Source organism: Hordeum vulgare, chromosome 2H, assembly GCF_904849725.1.
Source record: "Hordeum vulgare subsp. vulgare chromosome 2H, MorexV3_pseudomolecules_assembly, whole genome shotgun sequence".
NCBI classification, from domain to species: domain Eukaryota; kingdom Viridiplantae; phylum Streptophyta; class Magnoliopsida; order Poales; family Poaceae; genus Hordeum; species Hordeum vulgare.
Genome location: NC_058519.1, coordinates 98,939,874 through 98,950,196, shown reverse-complemented (window position 1 = coordinate 98,950,196; position 10,323 = coordinate 98,939,874). Strand labels below are relative to the sequence as shown.

General features: G+C 45.4%; 1 protein-coding gene across 1 annotated transcript; it reads right to left on the bottom strand.

Moving 5' to 3' along the window:
• Positions 1–310: 310 nt before the first annotated feature.
• LOC123425312 (protein argonaute 14-like) lies at positions 311–7,617 on the bottom strand. The gene is made up of 22 exons (XM_045108992.1): positions 6,865–7,617; positions 5,568–5,764; positions 5,304–5,444; positions 5,071–5,201; positions 4,590–4,705; positions 4,407–4,513; positions 4,185–4,320; positions 3,997–4,113; positions 3,729–3,836; positions 3,576–3,647; positions 3,148–3,267; positions 2,930–3,068; positions 2,573–2,694; positions 2,353–2,490; positions 2,066–2,211; positions 1,933–1,995; positions 1,786–1,849; positions 1,561–1,690; positions 1,351–1,424; positions 1,167–1,261; positions 1,017–1,048; positions 311–914 (listed from the first exon to the last, which is right to left on the bottom strand). Exons 1-22 carry the CDS (start codon positions 7,600–7,602, stop codon positions 709–711), a joined length of 3,192 nt encoding a protein of 1,063 aa, XP_044964927.1. The 5' UTR covers positions 7,603–7,617; the 3' UTR covers positions 311–708.
• Between the last annotated feature and the right edge of the window lie 2,706 nt (positions 7,618–10,323).

Below are 10,323 nucleotides of genomic sequence, written 5' to 3'. Positions count from 1 at the left end.
GAGAATCCTAGCAAGCCAAATGATAGACTATCCGACGCTATCGAAGGACATAACCGGACGCGCCAGACGTATAAGGGTCAGATTTGACAAGTTCGGCTCTAGATGCTCCAAGCAGCAACCCATCGAACAGTTCGAACGCACCAGTGAAGACACATGCAGAATGTAGCCAGCCTAAGATATTTCCAAGGTGGCTTAGTGGGCGAGGTCTTTATCTAGTTTTGACATTTTTATATCTGCATTCACTACTAGCCCATTCCACTACCGCACTAATTTCGTATGACAATTAATAGGATGTTAACTAAAGTTGTTCAAAATACCAAATGCATAATTGTGCATTTATTCCATATTTACAAAACATATTGCCAAGGTATGGTTAGAGTGTGTTCTGCACAAAAGTAGTTGCATTCTCCACAATAAGTTTGAGCCACTTATCTTTTTTGTGGACGATACATTTAATCATAATTTTGCACCATATGTGAAAGCCATTTTTTCATCATAATGAAAGCCCGCTTGATACCCTTCTTTCTCTCCTCAGAAAATCTAACAGATGCAAAACCACGACAGCATCACATCTCCCATGTTTACCAACAACATAAACCAAAGTACATTCATGTTCCAACCACATCACAAATTCCCAGCAAATGTACCACCCAATTAAGCAACAAGCCAACCACATGACTCCCATGAACTTGCCAGCTATGGGCCAATTCAGCAATAGAACATCACTTCCTTGACGTTATCCCTGATCCTGGGGAGGGGACGGAATGCCGCAGGAGGACCGGCAGCTCCTGCGCCCGTAGCGGCTGACTCCCGGGTGCCACCGCTGACGATCGAGGCGCTGTCCGAGCCCTCTGATGGCTCATCGTAATACCGTGCGCGGAACGCAGCCAGGTGAGCGTAGTAGGCAGGAGGAACTGCGAATAAAGGAATCAAGCATTAGTACAGAAGATTTATTACATGCCGTTGTGCTCTTTTTTACAAGAAAAATGTGAGATGAACTTGGAGAAGAAACTCACCAACAGAGACAGAGCGAGTGCATCGAGCGTATCTGCATTTACAGGCAAAGATACCACATCAGAGTTAGTCTAGCTAGCAAAATAGGAGCCACAAGATGATAGATGAACCTGAATCGGAAAAAAGTGAAAGAGAAGATGAGCTGAGCTTACGTGTAGCACAGGTTGTTGGTGAGCTGCTGCAGCCCATCGGCAGTGAAACCGTTTTCATCGAAGAGGACATGGTAGTGAGTTGGTCTGCTTGTGCCCTGAAAAAAACATGCAAAATGATCACAATCAGTCAATGCAACAGAAAGAGCATGTCCCAACCGGCACAGTGAAATGGGTGTCAGCATACCTGAATACCGGCATGGCTACACAGGTAGAAATCAAACTCGGTGGGATGGCATATGTTGGTGTCAACCACGGTTCCTGCAAACATCATCCAGAGAATGGGGATAATCAAACACAATGGCAAATGCAGATGCTATTTAACTAGCACGTGACGTGTATGTGAGACATCACGGTTACCACGGTTACTGCACACGTGTGTGTGAGACACACTTACCAGGAAGGATGTTTCCACTTTTGTCAGTCTCTTTTCCGTGCACCTCAGGGAAGAGCCTTGTGTGATGCCTTTTCTGGACAACAACAAATGTCACTTTGGGCTGATAATCCGCCTGCAAAGATGCACAAGCCTTTGGCCAGAAAAAAAAGGAACACTTTTAGTACAACAAAATATGATTTGCGCAGAATTAGACAGGCAAAGAGCATGGTGAACCGAAGGCATCACCTTCCTGATGGCATCCATTTCATACATCAGAACTTGGGCGAACTGCCCTTCGCTCACACCGTCCCTACATAGAAAACAAAAGCGATTCAACAAAGACGCTGCTGACGATGATTGATAACATCATACTCGGAAGTTGGAAGCACTTACCTGTAGAATATGATCCTGCTGGGTTTATAACCAGTCTTCTTATAGAATGACACTAATAACTCCCTGCAGAAAATGGTTCGGTTTTAAAACCCACCGCGCCATCCACTACTCTGAATGAACACAAAAGGCTTACCTCATCATTCCACCGTGTACAGGGGTGCCCTTCTCAGGGTCTGTACCTTGGCAATAGAGATCTTGAATAATCTCCTGCCTGGGTGGTTGGGCAGAAACCACAGCTTTGTAATTTGTGATTTCAGGAAGGTCCATGGAGGCCACCACCTGCAGGCAGATCACAAATCATGCCAACTGCATCAACACAATGATATCCAGATAATACATGGAAGCTCATTTAAATTCACACACACTATAAACCAAAATTATCAAGTGAACAATTGCTGTCAGAGGATGAACGAAACTAACAGCTGCAATCGACGGTGAGGTAACATCCCCTGCCGCCGGATGTGTTACATCAGCACCAAAAAAGATTGTCGGCTTCTCACTGACTAACGGTATTCGACATGCAAGAGCTTGCTGAAGAGCTGTATTTCTCCCTCCGACCTAATTAAGAAATCACAATATATATAACTCTCCATTGAACACCTAAGCACAACAGAAAAAAGGTGTCTGCCGATGAACCCACCTTAACATTGACTTTAAGTGCAACATTTTCAAAATACTGCTTGTTTGCTCTGTCGACCTTGTCCGGCTTGAGACATTGAGATACTATACCAAGGTCAGTCTCACACACCTTCTTAACTTTCCCTGCAGAGTTGCACAAATATATGGGTACCATGAGACAAGGTAATAGAAAGAGATATGTGGCAACACTATTAGATGTGCATCACATAACCTAGGTACAAAAAGGAAATGTGCATGCCATAACCTAGGTATAAAAAGAAATGTGCATATAATAACATAGGTATAAAAAGGAAATGTGCATGGTATAATAAAAACAAATGTGCATACCATAACATTGTTTCACAAAAAAATTGCATACCGTAATGGCCAGTAACATCCGGGAGAATCACAATAAGCAACTGGAGGTTAGGGGTCCTCTGGTGAACATCCTTCAAAGCACCGTCTATATTATTAGCAGACGCTGAGAAAATTTCTGCCACTGGCCTAGGATTGAAAACCTAAAGATTGAAAATAAATTGAGTGTGGCATGAATGATGGTATGGACGACTTGTATATAGCAATATGCGCTAAACATACCATGCCGATGGCATTGCACACTTTTACTAAGTCGCCACAAAACCGACGCACTCCATCAATGGGCAAACGTGAAAAGTTCAAGCAAGTCCAGCTCTGAACATTCCCTCCATTAATCATTTTCTGAAATACGAACAGAAAGCTTACATCAGAAAGAGGGACATGTTTAAAAAAACATAAACTAGATTACTTAGGGAGAACTAGTTGAATTTCATGGATAAGCCCCCAAATTGTGTAGCTCACACTTCCAACCAAGTTTTTATTTAAATTTTATAGACTGAAAAAACTCCCACAATCCTAGAATTTTCTGTTATACTTAAAAAAGACTACGAGCACGGTTCACAGTTGTGACAAGATTGTTACAATCTTGTGGCATTCTTAAAAATGAATCTCTGACAGAAATTTTTGGTTCCAAGTAAGAAATGAATCACCTTGCCAATCATGTTCCACTGGCCAACACTTGGTGCACAAGCTTTGTCCTTTCCAGAATCGTGATATTTGAGCTAAAACAGCATAAACAGTTGAAATTAACTAACAAAAACAGGGGGTAAAATATCAAAATGAGAACTCAATAGAATAGCCACCATGGGGGGAGGTAGCACGCGAGCCTGCACATTGACCATTTTATCCATAACTTCAACTCCAAACTCCTGTGCCAGCTTATCAGCTGAATAGTTGTTTTGTTTCACCATCTATACAATACATAGATAAGTCACATAATATTCATTAAAAATATGCTCATGAGGCAAATATAACGAACATGATCACATGGAAAAAATGATGTAAGCACTTTCAAATAATTTCAATTCATAATATTTTGGTTGTGTTGCAACCTATTGTCTGGACAAATACCTTAAGTATGCTCTTCTCCCTATCCATGGGGCGTTCGCACGTAGCTCTCAGTATACCAGTCACTTGTTTCTCGTTAAGCTTCCTGGCGAACCTCTGCCCTTCAATAATTGTGCATACCTACGATCATATTATATATCCTTACCAGACTTCCACATCAGATGTTATGAAAAAAATAATAATTTTTTTACCTCCATTGGCAAATATATAGGGCGAGAATCATTTCCGGACTGCAGACAAGGCCAAGAAATGAACCTCAATCCATACTTGTATCGGTCCCTAAAGTATTGCACAACAGTCATTTGGTTGCCATCATCCAGAGGAAAGCTACAACAACAAACACCAGTAAATCATTTGGGACTAGAAGGGAAAAAGGGTAGGACAGGAGATGGAAGAAGAGGAGGAAAATGTACTTGAGCTGAATCAGCGGGACAGAAGTAATCCCAGTTATCTTGTAGGCGCTCCTTTTGCCCTCTTGGTGAGTGGTTTCAACACGAACCCCGCGCAATGCTTTCTTAACCTGGAAGAACCAAACCATTCAGCTAGTTGAGATAAACATTTGTGTATGATACATTCTCGGTTGATAAATGCAGTACCTTCAGTCGGTCCCTGTCAGAAAGGGGCTGATTGGGGTCGACAATCCTCAGATTCAGACACTCCTGAACAAATTGCACCACCGATATGGGCTTGTAAAATGACGTCGACGATATGTCTGCAGAAAAAGTAAAACAAGGGTTCAGAAAAGTGATAACTCTGTGAAAAAGAACTTCTTAAATGCATCCGCGTTTAGATTAAAACTACACTGTAGAATCAAATTTGTTCAGTTACTTCAGACACACAAGAACTGCTGCAGGTGGATATCCACTAATGGCGTCGACGATCTTTACCATTTATGTCAAGAAAATGTGATATCCACTAATGTTGATATAATGGGCAGTAGTTTTATGTAGAACTAAGCACAACAAATGCGATATCCACTTGGGCAAGATCTCGTGCTATATCACAAGTACAATTGCAGTGTAGCCTACGTGATTTCATAACCATGAATTAAGAGAATGTTTTTGAACCAATATGCACCTATATTCAGTGAGAGGCCTATCTGAGTGGGGCGCAAGCTTTGGTAATATCCTCTCCAACACTCCAGCCCATCACCGATGTCACGTTGGCCAAATAGTTTTGAGTAGAAGGATCGAGAAGCGGTGACATAGCTGTACAACAACGAGAGCCATATATATATGGTGATCACGTTAAACAAAGTCAATCAGCAGTAAAAACATAAAAGAGAAGAGACGTTAACAATGATATCATACTTCAGAGAAGGTGACTCTCTCAGCACAACGTCTAGCGCTTGTATTGTGTCCTGTGGAGAATCCCTTTGCCTCCCACTGAGGAACTGCTGCAGGTGGTACAAGTTTGCCCGTGCAGCGAATCGAATCGTGACCTTGTACTCGCTTTTTTTTCAAAAGCAGAAGATAAAAGAAACAGCACAGCAGAAAAGAGTGAATTAGCAGCTGCACTTAAGATACAAGTAGGCCTAGAACGCACACAAGACAGGAAAATTAAGACATGCTTACGTTTCTCTTGCTGCTTTCCCCAGCTTGATGGAGAAATCCATCACCTGGAATGGCAGCTCGGCTGCAGTGTACAGGCTCTTGCTGCCATCATATGCGACCAGTAGGCCACCGAGAGACGACGCACGGTGTTTGCTTGTCAGCTCCGTCATCAGAACCCTGTTGATCCGTCTCGTCTTGGGCTCAGGAGTAATTGTGACCTGACAGTGAGATCATACGATTGAATGAAAATGGGCAGATTAGTTAGCATCATGTGAAAGAGAAGCTTGTAATAGCATTCTACAACGTTATAGACCATAACACTATATATAGTTAGTCTCCGTCAAAACAAAACAAAACAAAACAAAGGGAATAATCAAGACCAGACCCCACAGGGCAGAAGGCAAAGTCTGCAGTTACTATGCCTATATGAACCACTGAGGTGGGTGGCGAGGCCTTTTGCCTAAATCAGCAAGGACAGACAAGCGCGTTATCTCGTCTGCACCTCAGTTTTTCAGAAAGAAACCAGCTGTGGTGACAGCAACTGCGCGATGTGAGTGACCCTCCCAACAACAGAATGGAGCAAGCACACCACATGTGCTGCAGAACTTTCGCTAGCTAAAAACGGCAGCTCCTCCCAACTACAGGGTGTAAAAAGTGAAAACCCTCAAAGAAAAAAGATATGCATGGCCCCGCTCTTGGTTACAACAGAAACCAACGGAAACCGGGCGGAAGAAAAGGACCTCCGGAAACTAATCGGAAGCTGCGAGGAAATGTTGTACATCACACTGTTGCAAAGCTAGCACTCCGCCCGGCCTTCAAAAGGATGTTCAGTCATGTAGACTGGGAGAAAATATGTACAAATGGCTAACAGCACAAAGCAAATGTGTGTATAAAGAAAACAAAATCAAGAAAACGATGCGGGTATGCATGAACTATTGAAGACGAGGAAAAAATATATCGTGCTGAATATATATATCGAGAAACCACACATTCAATTCGCACTAGATCTGCGCGTCTTTGATGCAAGATAAAATTGACCACGTAGTGATATATATCCTAGTCCCTGCCATCGTCCGTCCATTGGACGAACTCTAATCAGCAACGAAACTCATCTATGTTAACAAAACCAAGCAGAAGATACGAGATCTTTCCAAACCGGAATGACGAGAGATTAAAACTGCAGGGCTCGCGCATAATCACGTATGAATGTCGCAAACAGGACGAGATCGCATCGAAACAAATCAAACAGAATCATTGGCTAGCATGCCATGTATGGTAGAGGAAGAACTTCTGGACGAAGAGAGGTAAGGCGGCTCACATCGTAGTGGCAGATGTCCTTGTCCGCGAAGCTGGCGAGGAAGTGGTTCGCTCGCACCATCATCTTCCGCCCAACCGTGCCGAAACCCGGACGAGCCGGTGGGGCCATCGACTTGCTCGACACCGGCGCGGCTGCCGGTGGCGCAGGCGGAGGCGCCTGGGAATCCGGTTGAGATCCACCCCTTGCCGCGGACTGAGCAGCGGGGCGAAGAGCCGGCGCTCCCGCCGCGGACTGAGCAGCGGGGCGAAGAGCCGGCGCTCCCGCCGCGGACTGAGCAGCGGGGCGAAGAGCCGGCGCTCCCGCCGCGGACTGAGCAGCGGAGCGAAGAGTCGGCGCTCCCGCAGGCGCCTCCACGGCCAGCCTGCCCACGTCCCTCGTGAGAGCGTCGGCAGGCAGCATCGTAGCCGAAGACGGAGGGGCGCGCGAAGAACCCGTCGAGGCCGCCGCGGTAACAGCAGGCGCGGCCGGGCGCAGCGCGACGGGGCGGAAGCCAGACGGTCCGCCGGGCCCGCGGCCTCCCGCGTCGAGGCGCGCGGGTGGAGCTTGCTGATTGTACCCGGCCGCTCCTGCAGTTGGAGCACCAGGGCCGCGGCCTCCGCCATCGCCGCGACCGTAACCTCCTCCTCCTCCAGCCTCGCCACGGCCGCCGGATCCGCGCCCTCGGCCGTCTCCCCGGACAGCGGGGCGGCGCCCTGCGCCGTCGCCTCGCCCGCCTCGTCCGCCCCCCCTCGACGCCATGGGAGAGGGTTTTCTGGAGGCACGAGACCCGAGAGAAAATAGAGAGAGAGGGAGATGGCGATGAGAAAAACTGAAGCGTGTGCCCGGAGCGGGAGGGTCGGGCCATGTTTTAAGAGGAAGGCGGGGGGCGCGGGTGGAACATGTCCCTACTGATCATTTCCATAGCAACACTCGCTGAGAGGTGGGCCTGCTCCTCCTCTTGCCCCACAGGTCAGTGGAACAACGAGGGTTTAACCCGTGTACGTAGCTCTGCCGATTTTTCGGCAGGAGAAACATCCCATGAGTTGAACCATAGCCACCGTCATTTTCTATTCCTACCTTGCAGTATCGGACATGGCTATTATTTACTGCAGTAAATATCGCCAAAGTTAAAAAATTACCAGACGACGATTACTCCGTCTAAAAATCTCAATCGTCCATTTGTCTTTTGCGGGATCTGAATCGTTCATTTTGACAATCAATTGCTAAGTACACCTAAAAACACTAACTCTTTGTCTCTCCATCACTCATTTCCTCTGTCACACAACCTCTCTATCTTTGTTTACGTAAAAAAAACTCTCTATCGTTGTTGTGTCTGTCGTAGTGTTTCTTAAGATTTAAGAAATCATCGTAGAACGTCTCCTTTTAGTGAAAGCATATCGTCGGAAATCCTGAAATAAATCCAGGAATAATGCAAGCACCAGGACTTGAACCCTGGTGGGCTGGGGATACCACTGTCCCTCTAACCATCCAACCACAGGTTGGTTTGCTTGACTGTTGTAGTGTTGAGACCCACTATTTAATATAACCAACCACGACTGGTGTGTCAGTGAAGTCAAGTCAGCACTGACGTCATGGGTCAATTCTTGTCGATGATGTGTAAACAGTTGGTTTATACCAGCTCATCATATGTTGTTGGAAGGTATACAAGGAAAAACATCACTAGTGCCGCACATCGGTGCTGTATAATGCTCGGTTCATATCAAGTTATTAACTCGTCATACTTTGATAAGGCCTGTAATAAGAAAACAATAATGATGCCAGTTTGTCATTAGTAGTGTGTAAAAAATACCCCACCAGAGGACAACATTACATATAGAGGTCATCATCTTATACCACATATACATTGTTCTAATGAAACTTACAACAAAGGAATACCACTAATTGGTACCACCAAGTTGTGTATGTGTTAGACTTATTAGAACAAACTTAGGAATACTGCTAAGTTGGTGTTTAGTAGGAGAATAGCAATGCGGAGATAATCATAATGGGGTCACACTAACACTCTGACAGAATAAGAAAAATCAAAACATGTTTAATTCAACTCTAAATGGACAGTATTAGTTACACCGTAGGGTTTGTGCCAAATGTGTCGTAGTCTAAATGAAAACACACTAGACATATAACCTCGAACTGAGACGACGAAGCCATCACAGAAGTTGAGATCAATGAATTTACAAAGCAAAACGAAGGACACAATAACACATACTATGACTGCCTACCTAGCTTCGTTCAAACATCATAAAGTTTGTCTTTCTTCATGGCTTGGAAAACGGAACGTGAGGACAATGGTGACGTTGTAGAGTTTTAGAGAAGGGATTGGAAGGCGACATGTGCGGGTCACATGGAGCCCCGGTGTCACGCCCAAGATGCGACCCTATCCTCAATTTGGCACGAAGGCCTCGTCAGGGATAGAAGCGCATCTCGTCGTGTCGCAAGAATGGATATCGTTACAAGTACATGTACTGAAAAGAAGAGATATAAAGAATTGGCTTACACTCGCCACAAGCTACATCAGAGTCACATCAGTACATTACATAAACATCAAGAGTAAGAGCAGGGTCCGACTACGGACAAAAACAAACGAGAAAATAAGTACGACGTCCATCCTTGCTATCCCAGGCTGCCGGCCTGGAACCCATCCTAGATCGACGAAGAAGAAGAAGAAGAAGCAACTCCAAATGAACAATCAACGTGCTCGCATCAAGTAACCTTTACCTGTACCTGCAACTGGTGTTGTAGTAATCTGTGAGACACAAGGGACTCAGCAATCTCATTTCCAAAGGTATCAAGACTAGCAAAGCTTAATGGGTGAGGTATGGTTAAGTGGTGAGGTTGCAGCAACGACTAAGCATATATTTGGTGGCTAAACTTACGAGTACAAGAAATAAGAGGGGGAAGATCTACGCATAACGGACGTGAACTACTGATGATCAAATGAATGATCCTGAACACCTACCTACGTCAGACATAACCCCACCGTGTCCTCGATCGGAGAAGGAACTCACGAAAGAGAGAGTCACGGTTACGCACACAGTTGGCAAGTTTTAATTAAGTTACTTCAGGTTATCTAGAACCAGTGTTAAACAAAGTATCCACGTTGCCACATAACCGCGGGCACGACTTTCCGAAAGATTTAAGCCTGCAGGGGTGCTCCAACTAGTCCATCACAAATTACCACAAGCCGCATAGAAATCCTCAATCACGAAGCTCGCGATCTCGTCGGATTCCCTAATGGAAAACCTCAACTCTGAGATTATCCAAAGCATCACCGGAATCCCGATGCTCAAGATATCTCGTCAAAGGTAAAACTAATCCAGCAAGGCCGCCCGACGTGTCGACGAACCCGATAGGAGCCGCGTATCTCGTTCTCAGGACACGACGGATGGAACTAGCTACGAGTGCCAAACCTCGAGTTTCCTCGCGGTGGCCCCGCAGGCAGACCGTTTGGGACCAAGACCA

What these genes read in the sequence shown, in the direction of transcription:
- LOC123425312 (XM_045108992.1), bottom strand. Translation starts at nt 7,602, where the DNA reads ATGGCGTCGAGGGGGGGCGGACGAGGCGGGCGAGGCGACGGCGCAGGG. An exon ending in AAGTGGAAACATCCTTCCTG is followed by an intron (nt 1,425 to 1,560) that starts GTAAGTGTGTCT and finishes TGATGTTTGCAG; the next exon opens with GAACCGTGGTTGACACCAAC. An exon ending in ACCAACAACCTGTGCTACAC is followed by an intron (nt 1,049 to 1,166) that starts GTAAGCTCAGCT and finishes CTGTAAATGCAG; the next exon opens with ATACGCTCGATGCACTCGCT.